The sequence below is a fragment of the Lissotriton vulgaris genome, chromosome 2_1, assembly GCF_964263255.1.
Source record: "Lissotriton vulgaris chromosome 2_1, aLisVul1.2, whole genome shotgun sequence".
NCBI classification, from domain to species: Eukaryota; Metazoa; Chordata; class Amphibia; order Caudata; family Salamandridae; genus Lissotriton; species Lissotriton vulgaris.
Genome location: NC_141687.1, coordinates 870,045,564 through 870,069,150, shown reverse-complemented (window position 1 = coordinate 870,069,150; position 23,587 = coordinate 870,045,564). Strand labels below are relative to the sequence as shown.

Below are 23,587 nucleotides of genomic sequence, written 5' to 3'. Positions count from 1 at the left end.
AGAGTGGAGCTTCAGAGTGGAGCTTCAGAGTGGAGCTTCAGAGTGGAGCTTCAGAGTGGAGCTTCAGAGTGGAGCTTCAGAGTGCAGAGTGGAGCTTCAGAGTGGAGCTTCAGAGTGGAGCTTCAGAGTGGAGCTTCAGAGTGGAGCTTCAGAGTGGAGCTTCAGAGTGGAGCTTCAGAGTGGAGCTTCAGAGTGCAGAGTGGAGCTTCAGAGTGGAGCTTCAGAGTGCAGAGTGGAGCTTCAGAGTGGAGCTTCAGAGTGCAGAGTGGAGCTTCAGAGTGGAGCTTCAGAGTGGAGCTTCAGAGTGGAGCTTCAGAGTGGAGCTTCAGAGTGGAGCTTCAGAGTGGAGCTTCAGAGTGGAGCTTCAGAGTGGAGCTTCAGAGTGGAGCTTCAGAGTGGAGCTTCAGAGTGCAGAGTGGAGCTTCAGAGTGGAGCTTCAGAGTGCAGAGTGGAGCTTCCGAGTGGAGCTTCAGAGTGGAGCTTCAGAGTGGAGCTTCAGAGTGGAGCTTCAGAGTGGAGCTTCAGAGTGGAGCTTCAGAGTGGAGCTTCAGAGTGGAGCTTCAGAGTGGAGCTTCAGAGTGGAGCTTCAGAGTGCAGAGTGGAGCTTCAGAGTGGAGCTTCAGAGTGCAGAGTGGAGCTTCAGAGTGGAGCTTCAGAGTGGAGCTTCAGAGTGGAGCTTCAGAGTGGAGCTTCAGAGTGGAGCTTCAGAGTGGAGCTTCAGAGTGGAGCTTCAGAGTGGAGCTTCAGAGTGGAGCTTCAGAGTGGAGCTTCAGAGTGGAGAGTGGAGATTCAGAGTGGAGAGTGGAGCTTCAGAGTGGAGCTTCAGAGTGGAGAGTGGAGATTCAGAGTGGAGAGTGGAGCTTCAGAGTAGAGCTTCAGAGTGGAGCTTCAGAGTGCAGAGTGCAGCTTCAGAGTGGAGCTTCAGAGTGGAGCTTCAGAGTGCAGAGTGGAGCTTCAGAGTGGAGCTTCAGAGTGCAGCTTCAGAGTGCAGCTTCAGAGTGCAGCTTCAGAGTGCAGCTTCAGAGTGCAGCTTCAGAGTGCAGCTTCAGAGTGCAGCTTCAGAGTGCAGAGTGGAGCTTCAGAGTGCAGAGTGGAGCTTCAGAGTGGAGCTTCAGAGTGCAGAGTGGAGCTTCAGAGTGCAGCTTCAGAGTGCAGCTTCAGAGTGCAGCTTCAGAGTGCAGCTTCAGAGTGCAGCTTCAGAGTGCAGCTTCAGAGTGCAGCTTCAGAGTGCAGCTTCAGAGTGCAGCTTCAGAGTGCAGCTTCAGAGTGCAGCTTCAGAGTGCAGCTTCAGAGTGCAGCTTCAGAGTGCAGCTTCAGAGTGCAGCTTCAGAGTGGAGCTTCAGAGTGGAGCTTCAGAGTGGAGCTTCAGAGTGCAGAGTGGAGCTTCAGAGTGCAGAGTGGAGCTTCAGAGTGCAGAGTGGAGCTTCAGAATGCAGAGTGGAGCTTCAGAGTGTCAAGAGCAATGCCAATAGCTCTAACTTTAACAAAGGCAAAACCATTGCATTGTAAATGCTTGTTATTTTACCGAATCACATGCTCATGCTGCTGCCTGGTTTGTCTACATGCACACAGGCAGAATCACTCGGTACAAAATGGCTCCTGTTCACTCGTCAGTACGGTCTTGCGCCGCCCCACCTTCCCCCTGCCAAATACATTCATTCCAAATACTGCTTATTTTCATATCAGACTGACTTCTCACATCTGGGATAGCAGGGGCACCTTCCACAGTGATTAGTGCTTCACAAAAAATAATTCTCGGCTAGCGCTCAGAAGCCTTGAAGCTTTGATTGAATGACACTGCAGTTTGATGCCCCGCTCGTTTTTTGATGCTATGCGTTCCAGACACTGATTTTATTAAGACTCACTTGGAGCTCTAAACTGTCACTTGATCTTTCTTTGGGTCATTTCGTTTGCCCGGAAGGACTAACATATCTGTGAAACCCTCTTCTTTTATAGTTTGAGCATCGTCTTCGTTTAGCAGGATAACATTATACATTTGAAAATACAAATATCCGGGAAGAGCAGAGAGCAAATCTCCGCGATGTTGGGCATTCTCCTATCATAAAGGAAGCGTGTTGGTGGGACCTGTGGCATCTAACGCATCATTTAACCCTATATGCGTGGGCACCTACCACAATAATGTATAGGATGAGTTTGTTCCGTTCCCGTTTTTAATTTGATGTAAAACTCAAATCACTGCACACTCTCTACTACACACTCTCTACTACACACTCTCTACTACAGTCACTACTCTCTACTACACACTCCCTACTACAGTCACTACTCTCTACTACACATTCTGCTACACACTCTCTACTACAGTCACTACTCTCTGCTACGCACTCTACTCTCTACTACACTCTACTACACACTCTCTACTACACACTCTACTACACACTCTCTACTACAGTCACTACTCTCTGCTACGCACTCTACTCTCTACTACACACTCTCTACTACAGTCACTACTCTCTGCTACGCACTCTACTCTCTACTACACACTCTCTACTACACACTCTACTACACACTCTCTACTACAGTCGCTACTCTCTACTACACACTGTACTACACACTCTACTACAGTCACTACTCTCTACTACACACTACTACACACTCTCTACTAGTCACTACTCTCTACTACACACTACTACACACTCTCTACTAGTCACTACTCTCTACTACACACTACTACACACTCTCTACTAGTCACTACTCTCTACTACACACTCTACACTACACACTCTACACTACACACTCTACACTACACACTCTACACTACACACTCTACACTACACACTCTACACTACACACTCTACACTACACACTCTACACTACACACTCTACACTACACACTCTACACTACACACTCTACACTACACACTCTACACTACACACTCTACACTACACACTCTACACTACACACTCTACACTACACACTCTACACTACACACTCTACACTACACACTCTACACTACACACTCTACACTACACACTCTACACTACACACTCTACACTACACACTCTACACTACACACTCTACACTACACACTCTACACTACACACTCTACACTACACACTCTACACTACACACTCTACACTACACACTCTACACTACACACTCTACACTACACACTCTACACTACACACTCTACACTACACACTCTACACTACACACTCTACACTACACACTCTACACTACACACTCTACACTACACACTCTACACTACACACTCTACACTACACACTCTACACTACACACTCTACACTACACACTCTACACTACACACTCTACACTACACACTCTACACTACACACTCTACACTACACACTCTACACTACACACTCTACACTACACACTCTACACTACACACTCTACACTACACACTCTACACTACACACTCTACACTACACACTCTGCTACACACTCTGCTACACACACGCTCTACTACACACTCTACTACACACCCTCTACTACTCTCTACTACTCTACTACACATTCTCTACTACTCTACTACACACTCACTACTTTCTACTACACTCTACTACAGACTCTCCACTCTCCACTCTCTACTCCACACTCTACTCCACACTCTCTACCTCAATCTCTCTACCTCAATCTCTCTACCTCAATCTCTCTACCTCAATCTCTCTACCTCAATCTCTCTACCTCAATCTCTCTACCTCAATCTCTCTACCTCAATCTCTCTACCTCAATCTCTCTACCTCAATCTCTCTACTTCAATCTCTCTACTTCAATCTCTCTACTTCAATCTCTCTACTTCAATCTCTCTACTTCAATCTCTCTACTTCAATCTCTCTACTTCAATCTCTCTACTTCAATCTCTCTACTTCACATTCTGTATTACACACTCTCTACTACACACTCACTACTCTCTAGTACACACTCTCTACTACACACTCTACTACACTCCCTACTACACATTCTCCTACACACTACTACACACTCTACTACACACTCACCACTCTACTACACACTCACCACTCTACTACACACTCACTAGTCTCTACTGCTCACTCTCTACTACACACTCTCTACTATACACTCTCTACTACACACTCTCTACTACACACTCACTACTCTCTACTACACACTCACTACTCTCTACTACACACTCACTACTCTCTACTACACACTCACTACTCTCTACTACACACTCTACTACTCACTTACTACTCTCTACTCACTCTCTACTACTCACTACTACTCTCTCTGCTACTCTCTCTACTACTCACTATTACTCTCTCTACTACTCTCTCTACTACTCACTCTCTACTACTCACTCTCTACTGCTCATGACAATGCCATTTATTTATCTGTTTCCAAAACCAACACATAAATAAAACATTTGTCATTTACAATGCCAAAAGCGCTAACTTTTGCAAAGGCGAGACCGTTGCATTGTAAATGCTTGTTTAAGACAGCAGTTCCATGGCTGAACAGCTAACTGACATAGGAAAAAAGAAAGAATGTGTTACTCTCTGCAACTTCAGTTAGTAATGGCTGTTGTGCGGTCTTTGTGTAGGAGGTCAATATTTCCGCTAGGAGGAAAAAAGGAACAGTCCTAAGGTTAGTGTTTTATACTACCAATGAATGATGTGCAGTGCCATTTCCTGAGCCTGTTTAACTGTAAAAACTCCGATACTATTGGTGAGCTCATCAGCCTTAATGTTTTTCCACTTGTGTGGTCACTGTTGATCCCAATGTAGCACCAGATCCTGTTGCAGGGCTCACATTTGTTTTTGCCAGAGGAGCCACATAGATGCGGAAAGGCCGTGGGCCTGGAAGCCTCTAAACGCCATCGGCCATCTGCATTTAAAGTGGTCAATCTTTAGTTACAATGCATCTGCCCACTGTGGTCAAGGATAGGACAAGTCATTACCTCCTCATCCTGTCTTCCCGTCCCATTCCTTAACAGTGAGCAGCTTGTCGGCTTCACAGAAACCTACTACCTAGCAGAGCTTTTCGCACTTCCTCCAATATGGCACCACCATCAGGTGACAAAGGGGAAAGTGCATCACAGAACATACTGTTCTTTTTTTTTTGCCTTCGCAGTGTACTTCGTTTCCTAGCAGGAGCTGTTGGGGTAAGTTTTTCTATCTTTTTTTTTATATGTTGGCAGCCGCCTTTTTCTTCACTTGCATTTTGTTATTATGCCTATCCTAGGGAGCCTGACATTGACGCGGTCCGCAATAGCGGCCGTTTGTGCAGGTTTTTCCGCCGCTCTCACCTGTGTTGGTCGGTCTGCCTTAGCGGCAGTTTCTCTCCGTGCGGGTCCCACTGCGCCCTGCTTCAGCGGGCGGAGATTCTTCCGCGGTGTTTCTCGTGGAGTGCAGACTCCGCTTCCCTGGGGATTTTTGGGGGAAACCGGCCGGCCGGCCGCTTTTTCAGCATCCGCCTCCTTTTCCTGGTCCCGCGTGAGGTCGGGTCCTCGGGACTTCGTTACTTTAAATGCGGGTCCTTTTTTCTTGGTTCCCTTCCTCTGTGAGTGCCTGTTTTAGTCCTCTGTGTTTCGTGTGGTGTGTCCTTTGGTGCATTGCTGCCATGGACCAGAGTGCCTCTTCTTCCACTCCTCCTATGGATGCCCTGCGCCTCCTTATTAATGAGGCGGTTGCTGCTGCCTTCCGGGCTGGAAAGGATGCTGGCCCTCCTGCCAAGGTGTTCGACCATGTGAGTGATAATTTGGGGTTCGCTCCTCCTGTGTCTGATGTCCTAGAGGATGACTTTTTTTTTTTACACAGTATCACCAGCCGACTCCAGAGTCCTTCCCCTTGCATGGTGCTGTGTGCAAGGTGCTGGATAATGAGTGAAAGGAGGTGGATAAGTCCGCCTTACCTTGCTTTTTGTCTAAGTAATATCCTTTGGAGGGGTTTGCTGCGGAATTTCCCCAGTCTGTCAAAGTGGACAATTTGATGCCTGGTCTTTCCTCACAGGGTTTGGGTCTGTCTGATGACGCCCTTCCTTCTGACGCTGTGGATAAATGTGTTGAAGGGGCGGTGAAGCGTTCCTACGCTGCTTCCAACTTTTCTGTCAGGGTAACGGCCTATTCCAATTACATGGTCCAGTCCCTACTAAAGGATTTCCAGGCCCTGGCTCTTCTTTTGCAGGATGGGGAGGATGCCTCCTCTCTCTTGGCCCTCATGGAGTTGCAGGTGAGCTATTTGTCTGACATTTCTTTTGACAATTTGAGTGCCGCTGCAGCTGCTTCTGGTGCTTTGATTGCTGCACGGCGTCATATCTGGATGCGTTCCTGGAAGGTTGAGTCTCAGAAGGCGGTCCTGCTTAGATTGCCCTTTGTGGGTTCCAAGGTGTTTGGGCCCCAGCTGGAGGACATGGTCAAGCAGTCAGCGGAGAACCGCAAGCTTGTGGCTCTTGTCCGCTCACCTTCTCGGGCGTGGGTTTGGCTACTGCCTTGCCTTTGGGCCCTCTGCTTGGGGTGCTTCGCAGCCCTTTCGTGGCAGGGGTCGTGTCCGTGGGACCCCTGCGCAATGGCTGTCTGCCTTTTCCGGTTGGTGGCGGGGGGAGGGGGGTGGAATCGCCTTTGTTTTTTCTCCACCACTGGTTGGCGGTTCCGGGCGCCTGGGCGGTGCAGGCTGTGTCCGGGGGTTATCAGATTGAGTTCTTCTCTCCTCCCCCTACCCCCCACCCCCAGTCTTCAGGGTGACCCCCCCTGCCCCGTCCTCTGCGGCGGGAGGCCTTGCTGGAAGGTGTGCCCCTTCTGTTGGAGAAGGCTGCTATCGTTGAGGTGCCACCTCTGGAAAGGTTCAAGGGTTGTTATTTGAACCTCTTCCCGGTCTCCAAGAAGGGTACGTCGGATCTGCACTCTGTCTTGGATCTCAAGAGTGTCAATCTCTTCATACCCAGAAGTACGTTCAAGATGGTGACTTTGCTGTCCATCCTGCATCTGGTGCTTCCAGGGAGATTCCTTGCGTCCCTGGACCTGATGGATGCTTTTCTGCACGTCCCTATCCATCTTGTGGATCAGCAGTATCTCCGGTTTGCGGTTGGTTCCTGGCACTTCCAGTTCCGGGTGCATCCTTTCGGCCTTTCATCGGTGCCAAGGGTTTTCACAAAGCTCTTGCCCACTCTGGTGGGTATTCTCCATGCCAGAGGTCTTCAGGTTTTTCCCTATCTTTTTTTTTTTAAATTTTTTTGAAAACCTTGATTGTGCAATCAAAAGCGTACAAATACGGGCCTACAACCCATCAGGCCGGCCACGACACATTATGGACGCACGAAATCAGTATTGAATTTCTCCAGCAGTTTCTCAGCAGTACATGAACAATCAGACAACATTAAAAGACCCAGTATAACCGCTAGGAGCAGGATAAAAGAAGGTTGATTTTATATTATAGTAGGAAGTATAGCAGGACCAGTTGCAACTGTTAACATCTGAGTTCCTATTACGGGCAGTCGGTAAAGCATCAGTACCAAGGAGCAGTGAAAATCGGAAATAGTAGCAACAATTGGCGAAGTCAAAAACAGTCTCCCCGTTTCTAATCAGTTCACTTCGCAGCTCACCGTCCACCCGGCACCACCTGAAGATGTGCTGGTACAAATCAAAGGAGTCAGAGCAGCAACGCAAAGATAACCATCTACTATACTAACCCAAAGAGAGGGAAAAGGAAAAAGAGGAGAGAAACAAGGAAGGAATACTAAAGACAATAAAGAATGAACGCAGCGTCGCAGAACGCGCCCCATGGCGAGCAAGGCAAGCAATACTAGAGACCCCCGGTAGGGGTGGAGGCGAGTAAGACTTATAAGCGTGCTATCATTATCTTGAAGCGAAGAAGACATACCTTACACTATCAGCTACTATCCCATGGAGTACGTGCGCGGTCACAGCGTCCCGATAAAGGTATACAAAAAGAGCCATAGAACTAAGAAAAAAAGAATATACAGACCCCATCCCACCCTCACTACCCTGCACCCCTGCAGGCGGCTACGGGCTAACCCCCAGCAGCGTGCCTGTCGCCCTAATTAGAACCCGAAATGCAGAAGAATCAGAAAGTAAGAAAAGAACACAACAGACAAAAAGAGGAAGAAAAGGGGGAAGAAAAACCCCCTCCAGTGGGGGAGGAGACAAGCATTCAAACATCCAGCTCCCACCCCCCGCCTGAATACAGTTGAAACCCCCGTCAAAACAAGATCGCCACAAACTTAAACATCAGGAACATGAATCAGAATCGGTCATACTGTTACAGCTGCGAGCAGTCCTCATCTCCGTACATTAATTAGCAGTCCACCGATACAAGACCATCTCACCCCTGTCCACTCCTGATCATTACTTTAGCACACAATAAAGAGCAATAAAGCAAGCAGTTAGGCATGAAGTGTATAGGATCGGAACAAACTAGGCCAAGGGTACAGAACAGGGGATCCCAATCTCGAGCAGCAATGCAAACAATGGCGGCAGCGGACCAAACAGATGAAGAGCAACGTCAGGAGCAGCAAACAGCAAGGGTGCAGTCCCGCCGACCAAATTGGGGAAGTGTCCCCCACGGAACAACCGTGGGACCCCATCAAAGCAGTTCGAGTCAAACAGCCGCTGGGTACCCCAGCCAGACTGACCCAGACGGACCCCAGCGTGGGGCCCTCATCCATGTCCGCCACAAACAAAACCTCCCGGAGACTCGAGGCAGCAGGTATGTTGGACAGGTCTCTTGAAGGGGCCGCTCCCTCCCCGCATAATAAGGCCCGAACACCGGCTCTCCCGGTGTCCCCAGAAGAACCACCCCGGCAACCCACAGAAGCAACCCGCAACACGTCCCCCACGGGACGCCTGCTCCCGAACACCTCGACATCGGCCGGCCCGGGCCGCCATCAGCAGCATTGCCCCGGCCCAGCGGCCATCTTGGACACTGCACCACGAGGCCGCGTGGCCTCAGCTCGAAACCAACCCTGGGCCTGGCCAGGCCCCGACATCGAGGCACCACCCTCCACCCAGGAGGTGAACGGACCACTTGGCAGGTCAATGGGAGAAAGGAGGGTCGATGGCTCTCCCCCGCCAGGTGCCGATCGCCCCCAGCCTCCCCGGGCGCTGGCTCCACCCCCCTGCTGGGTGTCTGGACTCCCTCATCCCGGACCTCCCGACCTCCAAGAGCGAGGGTCCGGACATCAAAGGGCGCCAGACCTATAACTGGGGTAGCTCCAGAGCAGGAAGGCAGTTGTATCCTGGAGTCGAGAGACACCTTGAAGAACTCATCCTTGACGGACTGCTGGCGCTGCCGCAGCCCTGCCTTGTGAATCCTCGTTCCTGCCTGCTGGCGCGGCCTTCTGCAACCTACACCTTCGTCAGGACCTGCTGGCGCTGCCGCGGCCCATCCTCGTGAACCATCGTTCCTGCCTGCTGGCGCTGCCGCGGCCCTCTGCAACCTACACCTTCGTCGGGACCTGCTGGCGCTGCCGCGGCCCATCCTTGTGAAACATCGTTCCTGCCTGCTGGCGCTGCCGCGGCCCTCTGCAACCTACATCGTCGTCGGGACCTGCTGGCGCTGCCGCGGCCCATCCTTGTGTGAACCATCGCCTTTGCCTGCTGGCGCTGCCGCGGCCCTTCTCAAGTGAGACTTATCATCCTAGCCTGCTGGCGCTGCCCGACCTTCCAGAACTCCGAGCTCGAGGATTGTGAGATACCCATCTTGCCACCCCCGTACCAGACCGGTACCAAGACTGTCCCGCTACCCTTTCCCCTGCAGAGACTAGAATTAAGAGGACCCTCGTGTTCTAATCTCACTGTATTGCTGATAACCTTGCTTCAAGAATCGTATATAAAGAGTGTTGACCTCATCCTTGTGTGGTGTCCATCTGTGGGGGGGAAGCTACTCGTCTGTACGATCGCTGGAGACGGCCCTCACCGGAGGCCTCTCCCCCGTCCTTGGCCGACCCTCCGGATCCCCGTCTAACATGGTATATGGTCTCCCAGATGAGCGGCGGTAGTATTCCTCGCAGCAGCCGGGAGAGGCAAGGCAGCACACTCCCTCAGTCGGGCCGCATGTGTGGGGGGCGGCCCAGCAGGCACTGCGGCGGGACCGCTATCTTTCACAACTGCGTCAAGGGCCATGGACGCACGCCAGGAACACAGGGCAGCGAAGATATCGCCAATCGTGGGCTCAGTCCCACAATCTTCAGCCGGAGTGCAGTTCGACAGAACAGAGTCGCCTCCTCCAACAGGCACTAGACCCAGGACGCCGGCCGCCATTTTGTCAGCGCCACAGGGGCGCTCTGTTCCTCAACCCCGAACCGGGCCGACGAACAGGGCCCCGAGGAGTCTCGCCGGGTCCCGCCAATGGCAATCTTGGTGCAGAAAGATGGGCCGCCAGGAAGCAAGGGGCAGCCGGCGCCACCTAACCATGGGCGCCGCCCGCCGAGTCCGGGCGAAGGGCTTCAAGATGGCCGGACAGGACAACAAAGGGGGGGACAAGCCCTCCACACGGTTCACCCCTGTCCGAGGCAGGCCGCGCCACGCAGCCGAGCCCCCGGGCCACCAGACCGGGCCCGGTCAGTCGTTACCGGTTCAATCGCTCACTGGCTTCTTCAGTCGACCCCTCCCCTCCATCAGGGGTTGGCGTCGATACCCCGCTCCGGCCGACCGTCGCAGGCGAGTCCACGGCCTGCACGCCACGGAGGCCCCGGAGCAAACAAGGGCACAACTCAAGATCCGCGGCACCCAGGAGCTCCCGGGACAAACGGCGAGTGCAAGCAGCCTTTCATCTTCCCTTAGGTCGTCGAGTGCGTCTCCTTGGGGCAGGATAAAGTACAGGATCTGTGATTCAGGCGGGAAGGTTGACGGAGCCGAGCTACAGTGCGGCCATCGCGGTCGCGAGCTTGGCTCCTCCCCCCGTTTTTCCCTATCTTGATGATTGATTGATTGTTTCTCCTTTTTCTTAGGCTCGGTCGGATGTGGACCAGGTGTTACATCTTCTGGGGTCCTATGGGTTCCTCATCAATCACCCAAAGTCCTCCTGCTACCCTCCCAGACTCTGAAGTTCCTGGGGCTCTGTTCTGCATGGATCTGAGGATGGTGTTCCTTTCCCAAGAGCGACAGTTGACTTTGTTCCATCACCTTTCTTGGGTTCAGTCCCAGTGCCAGGTGTCTGCCCTGCTCTGGTTGCGGAGTCAAGGGGAGATGGCTTCCACTCTGCATCTCCTCCCTTGGGCCCGGCTGCATTTCTATATCCTCCTGCATCATGTCCTGGATCATTGGGATCCTGCCTCTCTGCATTGTGTTCAGGGCCATTCTTGGCCTGGGCCCGGTCCCCTTGCGGAAAATGTTCGCCTGGTACCTTCCACCCGAGCCTTACGCTCTTCTACATCCAGGCTACTTGTAGTACCGCGCTTTCAGAGAGTGAGGATGGGCGGCCGATCGTTCAGAGTAGCGGCGGCCAAACTTTGGAACTCCCTGCCGATTTCTCTAAGGAGTCTTGAGGATCTCTCAGCCTTTAGGAAGGTGTTAAAAACCCACCTTTTCCCCAGGATAGGCTAAGTCGCTGAAATTGTTGGCTCATCGTTCAAAGCGCCAGGATGCCCTTGGGGTGACAGGTCTGCGCTCTACAAATATACCACAAATACAAAAAAATGCAAAATACTACGATGCTCTGATTCCAGTCACTCTGGGGATTTGGGCTGCTCTCCAGTGGTGGTTGTCCCCTCAGTCTCTTTCCCAGGGGTTCGACCTTCTTCCTCCTCAGACTGTGGTTGTGTTGTCCACCGATGCCAGTGCCGTGGGTTGGGGGTTGCTGTCCTGGGTGCTTCCAAGGCTCAGGGCGGTGGTCCTGTTTCGAGTCTCTCCAGTCCTCGAACTCGAAGGTGTTGCGGGCAGTTTGGTTGGCTCTTCTGTGGTTTGCTCCTCTCCTTCGGGCCGTGGGGTCTCAGTACAGACCGACAACCGGGTTGTTCAGGCTTATGTTAATCGTCGTGAGGGGGGGGCAAGTGCCGGTCTCGGTTTCTCCTTTCCAGGGAGATCGTTCTTTGGGCCGAGCGGAATCTCTCGTCTGACAGCTGTCTATCTTCCGGGAAAGGAGAATGGGCCTGCGGACTCTTTGAGAAGGGTGTTCCCTTCCTCTGTGACTATGTGTCTGTCCCCGGCTCTGAACGATCTGATTGTCCTCCAGTTCCACCTTCCATGGCTGGATCTTTTTGAATCAGCCTTCTTCCTCGGTTTTGTAGCCTCGTTCCCTCCAGGTTGGCCTGGACGATCAACACTTTCTGTTCCATGGTCGCTGGGGTTCCTGTTTGCCTTTCCTCCGTTTGCTTTGATTCCCCAGGTCCTCCGGAAGATTCGGTTGGACTGGGCAGAGTTTCTTCTGGTGGTACCGGAGTGGTCCAGTCAGCCTTGGGTTCCCCTGCTTCTGACCTTGTCTGTATGCCACCTTGGAGGTTTCCCCTGTGTCCCGCCCCTTTGCGGGCTCCTCTTCTCAGAGTGGCCTCCCTGTGCCGCCTCCGGTTTGGGGTTTGGCACTTGAAAGGTTGCATTTGTGGGGCAGGGTTGATCTGTTGAGGTTGCCCAGTGCATCCAGTTGTCCCAGCGCTCTTCCACCTCTAAGTCCTATGACGGTCATTGGAAGAACTGCTCATCCTGGTGTCTAGTGAAGGGTCTCACTTCTTCCTCCTGTGGGGTACTCACTGTTAAGGAATGGGACGGGAAGACAGGACGAGGAGGTAATGCCTGGTTACTCACCGGTAATATTCATTACTCCGAGTCCTGGTCTTCCCGTCCCATTCCTGAGCCTTTCCCTCCCTCCCTGGTTTTTGTCTTTGGTGATTGTTTTCTTTGGTATTCTCAGGATGTTTTGTGATGCACTTCCCCCTTCATCGTCACCGGATGGTGCCATATTGGGGGAAGTGCGAAAAGCTATTAGGTTTCTGTGGAGTAGACTAGCTACTCACTGTTAAGGAATAGGACGGGAAGACTAGGACTCCGAGTAATGAATATTACAGGTGATTAACCGGGCCTTCTCAGAGACTTGTCAAAGAAAGATCCAATAAAGTGAAGACTTTGATTAACCGACAAATCATTTTGGGGTTTACGCAAGTACTTACGATGTGAATCCAATTGCAAATTAATTGTTGTTTGAGGGCTGCTTCATTCGGGTCTAGGTTTTTAACGGGCAAGATATGAAGGTACATGCCCAGAAGACACAATTAGGGAGGTCACTACAGAGATCCTCTCTGAACACTGCTCAAACAGAGTTTAGGGTAACTGGAAGGCACGGTCTTGATTAAGCAAAACACACCGGGCTCCTTGCTCCCCTTTATGCAATCCTTTAGTAGCTCTTGATGCTTTTTTTACCCGGAATATAAATGTAGGCATCTTAGTGGACTACAATGCTAACCTGTCCCCTGGATACAAAGCCTTCAGAATTGTGGCACGGTGTTCAAGTCAAAGTGTCCACAATGACACAATTCTGATCTTGTAGGTCTAAAACAGATCTGATGCTGCTGATCTAGGAGCTGAACCCATAAGAATTCTGCAACTCAGACTTCTGGAAAACATTTGAGATTTTTCAAAAAAAGAGGCACCCATTCCCCAAACGTCACAGGCATCTGGTCGTATTTAAAATCCTACACCGTTAAACATGTAGCTCTATTTTCAAAATAATAGGCAAAGGAGTTTTGGACTCAACCCCCACTTTTGAAGGCATAAAAGACTATGGAGAACAAAAACATTAGATACCGTCATCCAATAGGTGAAGGAAGAGGGTAACCCTTGGTCTTTTTCAGACCACCACACACCATGGTTCTGTCTGCAATTGCTCTACTTCATGGAGGTAATGATCTTCCCCCTGAAGAGCTTGGATATATATTTTAGAACCAATGTTGCAGATTATAGAATTCCAAGAACTAAGATAATTTACCCCATGGCAAGACAAATTGGTTAACAAAAGTGTGAATAAAGTATTGAGAGTTTAGATTCTCTCACTTGTGCAACACCTCTTCCTGACAATTGTGCCTTTCAACCAGGTCTGTGAGATGTATTCGGATAGGTCTGATGAGACAGGTCTGATTTTACTAATATAAACACATGGGTCTCCAGCACCAAATTATTGTCTCTTATTGGCCATCAAAGTTGGCACACATTCACCTCGTACTCAATCCCATAGTTATGGTCTTCCGAGTCCAGTTGGTGGAAGTCTAATAGAATGGATAAAACAATTCCCTTACAGGCCAGCACAATCAGTTATTTTCTTTTTTTCGACATGCTACTGTTTTGGGGATTAGAATCAATCCCATTCCAGCTCTGTCTTGAACAGCTGCGTTGTTTAGTCTGGAGGGCAAGGCACCTTTATTTCTGCCTGAGTTTGTCCTCTTGAATAAATTTAAATATGGCTTTAATTTTAGACCACCTGTTAGTCATACCTGACTGGTACAGCTATATTTGGTGCTATGATCATGTTCTCAATGCTATTCTGTAAAGCATTAATCTTACTGTTCCGTTTTTCATAAGCTTTTGGTGGGATGATGGCCATATGGACAGGAAAGGGGGAGAGAGATTTTGAGAGATCAGATTGGTGGACTAAGGGGAAAGAATAAGACGAGAGGAAACAAATGGAAAATACATACAAATCGCTAATGGTGGTAAAAGAAGGCAAGTCAGATGCAACCAACCTATACAGAATGGAGGCTGACGAGGTGAAAAGTTCAAGAACCAAGTGAAATAACCTGAAATGTGGGGCTTCCTGGTCCAATCTAGAGGTTACAGGTTTTCTTTGAGTTCAATGTGAATTTCAGACTCCGGGGCACGTCAACGACACTCTACTCCAGTAGGTCACAAGATTACATTAATTTAGCTCTCCAACCCGGTTTGCCGCAAGAATGAGCTCACTTTCTATTTCAAACACCAAGTTAAGGAATGGGCGTCATACAAAATGAGGCTATTACATCCTTCCTAGGAAGCTTTTTGTAAACAAAATGTTTTTGAATTATTCACTCAAAATGATTCTTATGATGTGCACTGACTCAGTGTGGCATTTGTGCTTGAAAGGTTAGGATACTTTCGTTGAATAAATAACAATAAATAATCTGAGGCCACTGAAATATAAAAACAAAATACAGATTTTTACAGTTCCTGTCATAAACTTGCACTTCCAAAAGATCACCCCATTGAACAACCAGAAATTGTTTGACAAGAGTTTTCAGCTAAAAGCTACCATATCTCCCAAGTCTTACTCACTTTTGTGGTCTGCAGGTCCCCGATATTCAACTTCAAGGCCCCAATGGCGGTTTTACAAAGAATGACAGCCTCATCGCTGCTTTTCACCTTAAAATGAAAAAAAAATGCTAAGTGACAAAAGGCACACAATAGGTCTCATACTAAGTCAGTCTATGCCCACAAGACCCCTCAAGCTGCATCCATTAAATGAGACGGTGCAAACATAAGACAAGAGGCGCAGCCGTCAAAAGGCATAAACAAAATAAAAATGGAGTATGGCTTAAGTGAATATGCTGCCATTACAAGGAACAGATAAAAATAACATTTTACATTTTCCTCTTTAAAAGCCTATGTTTGCTGTTGTGCTGAAATCATCTGCAAATAGGATGATTTGAGACTCACAAGATAACCTACCCTGTCAACAGAGACCCTACTCATATTCAGACAAATCTGCTCAGAAAGTTATTGGATGTCCCTTGTGTCTCAGAAACTCATTTTGTGCAGCAATCCCCTCACTCATAAATCCGATTTTAATCCCAGCAACATGAACAGCATTTTACTTTCAATAATACACTATTTCACTATCGGCATTATCCCGTGCAATATATGGCCATCCCTTCTTCTGAGAATTCAGATATGAAAATCTTTGTTTTGCCCCCTGTCACATACAAATTTGTGATCTTGGCTTTAAGGTGGTGCTCATCATCATTTATTTGATGTAGGAACACCAGCTCTTTTCTGCAAAGGGGCCACAAAATTCGTTTATTCCGTCTTGACATTTCATGTGAGTTAGACTGAAAGATTCACAGAAAAATGTAAAATATTTTGAAGTGAACAAATTAAGCATTTGAAGAGAGCTTTAGAAATTGGATTATAACATCCTTTCCTAGATCCTAAATTATAATAAGTATTGGATGTCCTCCTGGGGTAATGCATTATGCACTCACAGCTTTTATTAACTACTAATGCACAAGCAAAAGGCTTTTTTAAACATAATGTCTACCTGTGGACATACAGTAACAAAAAAAAGCTATTCCAAACTCACTGCTGCTCCCAGAGGGTGTCTGAAATGAACCACATTCATGCATATGCATCTAAATGGAATCCAACGTCAACAACCTACTTGCAAGGGTCTATAAAACGGACTGAAAACTTGAAAATACCCCTACACACAACCACAGACTCCATATAAATACAAACACACCATTAGCATATATATATTTTTTAAAACGAGTACACAATAGGTCTCTGTTCTCAAGAATAGAACTTAAAACTAACTTTTTCACGAGTCTTTTCCAGAAAGGTGAGGGCCTCTGCAGGGTCTAGATTGAAAAAAGAGAGAAGAAACATGTTCAACATATCTCTATAGCACAGTTTATTTACTTGAAGAATTGACCATCATTATTCAGCACTACGGAAAGCGCAACCTGAATTTCTTCTACAAGATGAGGTGGCAAGTTGAGGCAACACCCGACACTAAACTATTTCTCACTAGGAGTGCCAGGTTTGGGGAGCATTAACAGAGGACAAAATAGCACACATAAGTAGGTTAGGGGTGTGCGTGAGAGAAAGAGCGAAAAAGAAAGTTAGTGAAGCAATGAGAGAAAGAGAGAAGATTCTGTTCCAAGGGTGAGCATGTCTCTAGGGAGATGTCAAGCACAGACCGAATTAATAGAGAAATAAGTGCATACGGGGAGCAGAATGCACATAGTCAGGGCTCGTGATGTAGTATAAAGACTATGGGCCCACAGCAATACATTACACAATATTTAAAGCAAATGGTTCTTATGTGCTATAGAACAGCAACTACTGCTCCAATAATAGGTCATAAAAAATAACAAAAAGGAGGATTTTTTTCCTCACAGTCCACTGACTCACCGGTCATCTGTCGCACCACATGGAGAATGATTTCAACCAGCGACAGAGGATTCACCCTATTATGTGGAAAAAATTAATGTAATTTAATAATTTTACTAACTAACTCTTAAAACTATGACCATATACATAGCAGCGACTTACTTACCTGTGTTCAAAATCATTGATAAAATTCTCATATAACTGCAAAATAAGGAGGAGAAAGGTCAGTTCATAAATCTTCTACAGAGAAACAAAACGTTACTTATGAGTTTATATCCATGTGGAGCAGCAGAAAACAGTATGTAGGCAACCAAAGGCATGTGCTTCCAGGGCCACAAATAATTTATACCACAATGACAGCAGGAAAACTTATTCATTCTGCATTCCCCCATTTTATGGAAGCCGCAGTTTACAGGAATTGGCAACAGCAAAGAACTTGGCTAGTTCCTGATATTCTTAAAATGAAAAACAACTGCTGATACACTTAATCACAAAGCACAATCAATGCAAGAGCTAAAATATGACACATTATGCACAAAAGTACAAGATGCTACAAAGCTCCACAAAGTAGGCACCATAGATGAAAGATGTTTTAGACACACAAACGAAGATAGTATATGTAACCACATGGCATGTACAACAGATCCAAAGTGCGCCATTTAAAACCGGTCCAAAGAAGAAAAAAATCCAGCCCATGTCTGCAGTCAAGCCTGGGCGCTGGCCACAAGTATAATTAAAGTCACTGTGCACTGTGACAAGCAGTGTGGAATGCTAGGCATATAACAAAAAATGAATCTGCTTTGTCATGATTAATGAAACCCTTGGGTCTGCACTAATGGAAAATAATTGACAGTGTTCAAAGTTACTGGCCAGGAGCAAAGGTTGCACATAGCGAACATTAAAGGTTATAAGAGACTATCTACAGCGCTTTGTTACAGAAACAGTAATGTGCGGAGAGTGACGTTAAAAACAGTATTAGGACTGCATAGAACATAAATACAATTACTCTAGATGTGGAACTATCAACTATCATAGAGAGACAGTCCATGCTCTCGCTGTGGACCCTACCAAGCAGACCGCCTGCAAGCCCACTAGGAGCAAAGCGCCTCGCAAGCAACTAGCTTCCAAAAATGCCTACAAGAGTGCTACTGCCACCATTGGCATCAAAAAGCCTCACCGCCATTACCCTACCTTTCTACATTCCGCCCTCATACTTTACTAAGCTAGAGACAAGGGTTAGGGATTTCCTTTGGGGCACGTCTCGGGACAGAGTCTCCATCAGGATGTTATCCATTTCGGTGGGACAAGGTGGGTTGGCAATGCCTAATTTTGAGCACTCTTTCTTGGCAGCTCAGCTGCAATGGATAGCCAGATGGCTAGCATCGCGACAACTACTAGATATCGCCTCTCTGCAACCTCCCATGGCCCTCCATGACTTGCTTCAAATGTTTTACCAGTGCAGCAAGCCCAGGAAATTGGACTCCTTGTTGCTTTCCATAGTATTCAGATGCTATCACAAAAGCTTATACATAACTTGCACTACTGCACATTAGGCCCCTGCTATCCCTTTACTACGATCTCCAAAGGGTGGGTCGTACGTCACAGCAGCAGAGTTACTGCTGAGTCATGAGGCTGTGGGCATTCATGACACAGGAGAACTTTTTAGAGATGGCGCCTTAATTCCCTATGCAGGCCTTATTTCAGAAGACGGGCTTCCACCGGGCCAATTCCTTATGCACCAGACACTCATAGCCTCACTTCCAGTAAGATGGGGCAATTTAGCAACAGAACCACCCTCTCCCCCCCCCCCCCCATCACTTGTTGCAATTATCTACATGTTATGGGACACGCTGGTTCGCCTCCTCTCTCCACCAACGCACTGCAATATCACTGACCCCTGTGAGGCTATGCTGGGAGGATGACCTGGGTTGTGCCCTATCTGAAAAAGAATGGATGGCTATACTAGAAAGTCCTACCAGGGTCCCTCGCAACCAGCGCTTCTGGCAGATCCAATATTTTTTTCTCCACTGCACATACCTTCCCCCTGCACAGATAAATAAGTTCTTCCTTAGGGACTACTCTGAATTCCCCAGGTGTCACCTGCGCAACGCAGACCTCCTACATATGCTCTGGCATTGCCCTACCCTAAGGGAATACTGGACAGGAGAGACGGACTTCTTGGCCCGCTGTACTAAGCATGTGGTTCCCTTCCACTGGAGGTGTATGTATTACATCTTTTTAAAAGGAGTAAGAAGCACAAGGCTACTGCGCGTTTCTTAGACCTGGGCGTCATCACAGCGAAGGGCCTGATCACTAAAAGATGGACAGCTCCGGCAGCACCTCATGCGTTCGCCTGGCACTGTTCTATGCTCAACTGGGCCAAGGCAGAGGGTACGGCACTGCAAAGGAAAGACTTACTGGGACTCCGCAAGCTCCCTCTTGCCACAGACTAGGGGGCTATGGCGATAGAATCGTTTAATTCAGCTCCACCTGCAGCAACCACGCAAGAGGTGATGGAGGTCGCTTCAGCGCCGAGAGGGCTCTCCACACTCTCTAATGCGTTGCCATAATGGGAGCCGCCTTATACAATCCTCACGCCCAGTAGACCCATGGCATCTTCATGCACTACACAAGCAGTTATTTAGCCGTAGCTACATTTCAGGGCCTTGGGTCATGGGCGGTTATTCCTTTCCCCTAGTTAAGTTATTTTATCCTCATTATGTTGTATCCTCCAGCCATTGTTCATTACTACTCAACATCTCACATAGTGGGGCATCACAATGCACAGCGCTGTGATCATAAATTCATTCACACTTCCTCCTAAGTGTTCTGACATTATGGACAACCCAACTACACCATACCAGTCGCAGTGATCCCATGCTACTGTGGCTAATGCCAAGGATTTATCTGCTACAGAATCCTCACCTGGCATTTGTGGCTAGTGGTATATTGTTACGCTCTACTGTTGAAATATAAATGTCAATAAAAAAGCTTTAAACAAACAAAAAAAAAGCCTTGCCGCCATCAAACCACGACCATCTCTCTCCGCAAGATCTGCCAGTACCAGAAGTCCACAGAACTGCTCATCCGCAAACTGCTGTCGGAGATCACTCACAATTTCAAGACAGACCTGCGCTTTCAGAGCTCAGCTGTCATGGTCCTGCATGAAGCCAGCAAGACCTACCTGGTCAGGCTCTTTGAAGACACCAACGTGTGCACCATCCATTCTAAGAGGGTCACCATCATGCTCATGGGCTCCTAAAGCCAACAAGCATTGGCGTAGCCAATAGGTCTCGCCTTTGGGATCTTTTAAGTGTTTGGCCATGTAGCACATTATCCTGGGTTCTACAACGTCTACAGTTAAGAGTCTGATTTATTGTGTAGAAGGTGGCAGTGTATACCTCACACATTGCGGGGGACTCCCACTTCGTGCTGGTCAATGGGCACAGGCTTGTCTGCTTACGGTGTGCTAGTGAACCTCCTACAGAGTTGTGTGTATTTAGCAAGTCTCAGGACTGAAAAAATGTACAAAGTGGATGCAGCGTTAGTTCTCCGCAACGAACGCAGAACCTGTTGAACTATCTCCCACCCAACAAACACAAGGAAAACTGTACAAAAGGAAAATGTTTCGTACAGACACATCTGATAAAAACAATATATAAAATATAATCTGAGGTCTTGGAAGCCACCACATCTTTTGATAAAAGCTCTGCTGAAAAGACAAACCACTTTAAAAAGAAAATGATGAATTGGAGAGAAGGAAAAAACAGCGTTATCTTGTACGCCCTCTGATTGGATGACTTCTGTTGACATATCTTCAGGATACAAAACTTATGAAGATGCAGCCATGAATCATGACAAGAAGTGGCAGAGCTTTCAGAGAGGGGGCAACAATGCCAGAATCCAGTCCCAGTTTGAGGTGATGGGTGGTCACTAATCAGCAGAACCCGAACACGGGGAAGAGGGCTGACACATGTGCAGCAAAATAAAAACATGCTCACAGGTAAGGTAAAACCCTGGTTCTGTCTACCTGGAGCTTCTGTAATTAGTGGCACTCTAGAAACAGATGTGCTAATGGCTCAGTGTTGGCAAGACACTGCTATCCAGTCCCTTGCTTCTGTTTTACAAAAATTCATCCGGTGCATTAGTCCAGTTGGACCAATTGGAGCAAAGTAAGACTACAACTCCCAGAAATCACTGCTATGTTAATTAAAATGAGGCGGCTTGAAGTGAAATGTCAACACTACTTGGATGTCTAAATCAAACATGAAAAAGTGCGGGAGAAAAGTTCTGGCTGGTGTCTTATCTATGTCCAGTCTCAGCAGCTGGCTGCCGCTCTATCCACAGGTGAGCCAGTGCCCTGAGGACAACTCACAGGCTGACGTCTTTGCATAAACAGGTGTTAAGTTACTGGGTTCTTGCTCTGTTCTTCTGCAGAACACGACTCATGCTCGCATGGGAGGCCAGAGACAAAGCCTCACAAGATGGGTCTATCCCTGGCCGTCATCCATCAAAAAAAATAAGGGTTTCACAGCAGAGCTCTTCGGATGTCGGATATCAATTGTGAGTAAAGCCGCCAGATCACTCCATGTCACAAGGGCACTCAGCTCCCAACCTATTCTTTTGCAAATGTGTTTTCTAGTGTGCTAATTCTCTTCAAAAGTACCAGATACTACAAATCCCAGAAAGCATTTCTTTGTTGAAAGTTCCGGCATGAGTACGTGGCGCTCCTGACCCACTGTGTGAGACATTTAAAAAGTCCTAGATTTTTTTATTTCAAAAGTTTTCATGTATTTTCTTAGACTATAGCGGAATGCCAAAGGAACACAATACAGGCCCCTTTCCGCTTGTTCTGGTCAAAATACCATCAGACGGGTGCGCAGCGCCCTGTAAACAGCTATTTGTAGAGGAAATAAGTTGGAATCATTGTGCTAACCAACGCGCTCGGCAAAAACCATTTAGGTGCCAGAGTTGGTTCGAAATAAACACTGGAGCCGAGCTTCAGGATTATAATGTAGAACAAATGCAAACACCCCCGATCTTCAGTGACGTGTCATGTCACCTGCGCCATTTTCTTATTTTCAGTCTGACCAGGTGTTCAACACAGCAATTAATCAGTACTTACTCCCTGCTCCATTGAGGGAGAAACACGTGAAGGCGAAGTAAAACTCATATGCACTGACCAAAGAAAAGCAAAATAAGAAAATTAAAGCATGCTGGCGCTGTTAATTGAATAAATAAAGGCGAACGGCAAGCGCTGCTCGATGCTGCTTGGGAGGTGTGTTCTTTGCAGGCAAAACAAGAAAAAGACAAAGCGTGCCCGCGAAACTGAAAGCGACCGCGCTGTGTTTAATTAGTAACATGAAACACAACTTCAAAAGGTAATAATAAAATAAGCAAATGCTCATTTTGGAATAGTTGCAGTTTTTTCAGCTGATGCCGCGTTGAGCTCAGAAGGCGGCGCACACCTGTCAACCCTATTGCAGCTCTCTCTGACAGGAACATGCTTCGAGGCACATACCTTGTGCGTGAGGCCTGCTACGTACAAGTTGTGTTCTATGAAGAACTGACGACAAAAGTGATGGCCGCAAGATATGCTGAGAGTGACGAGGCATAATGTTTAATCATATCTTGCGTGCTCCATGGCAATAGGCGAGGTGGCAAGATGTGGCATGAAAGCGGTCAGCACAGAACTGCTGCAGAGCAAGTGGTCATTTTGCTTGTAGGCCAGGATCTTAATGTTTCTATCCCTCAAGTAACTGTCTCCCTCAGCTGTGTGTCTCAAATCTCCCCTTATCGCCCAAATGTTAGATCCGAAATGAGGCTAATGGCTGAGAACTGTGCCAGAGATGACAAGTTTTACTAGGAGAGGTGTAAGCTGCTCACTTAGTCCTTATGTTACCTTTGCCTTGCATATTGCCAAGCAGCTACTGTGCGATAAACGTGATTATTTCGTGATAAACACATCGCAAGTAAACACAATACACAGACACGAGTTTAATAATGATACATGCCAGGATAGGGGTGTTGAGGCTATTACTTAATTACTTGCCAAGCTAGGAAGAAAGAGGCAGTCGTAACGTAGTCTTACCCAACTCTCCTTCGAGATTGCCTTTAAACTATATATCCCAGTCAAGCTGCACTTCGGCCCTCAAGGAAACTTATTGCCATCTATGAGGTCACCCTGGTCGAACTCGCCAGGCATTCACAGGAGCTACAGACAGCTCTTCCGGGTTGAAATAGACAATGGACTTACCAATTGGCCACGACAGCAAAGATTTTTTTTAAAAAGTGAGCGAAGTAAAGTGACACGGCCGCGAAAGTGATCGCGATGCTCTTAAGGTAAGATACATTAAGATACATTAAGCAATTCTGGAGTAGTACGCAAATGGTTAGTACTACTAGGGAAAAAAAGGCACATTTTTCTGCTGTGTTCACTCCCCACACCTCTTCAAGCTAAGTTGTCAGATTTTTGTTAAAGATATTTTTATTGAGAGAATAGAAAGATAGAAACAATAGAAGAGAAGAGAAGGGGGATGAAGGCACATGATTTACAAATCAAA

At 47.8% G+C, this 23,587-nt stretch overlaps 1 protein-coding gene across 1 annotated transcript in view; it reads right to left on the bottom strand.

Annotated features, from left to right (window-relative positions):
• Positions 1 to 23,587, bottom strand: part of PSMD13 (proteasome 26S subunit, non-ATPase 13) — a 108,207-nt gene that overhangs the window by 67,522 nt on the left and 17,098 nt on the right. The window contains exons 3-6 of the mRNA XM_086956384.1: positions 17,191 to 17,225; positions 17,046 to 17,101; positions 16,446 to 16,489; positions 15,189 to 15,275 (exon numbers count right to left, since the gene is read on the bottom strand). Of these exons, the coding sequence (XP_086812510.1) occupies positions 15,189 to 15,275; positions 16,446 to 16,489; positions 17,046 to 17,101; positions 17,191 to 17,225 (222 nt within the window). The remainder of the gene's footprint in view (positions 1 to 15,188; positions 15,276 to 16,445; positions 16,490 to 17,045; positions 17,102 to 17,190; positions 17,226 to 23,587) is intronic.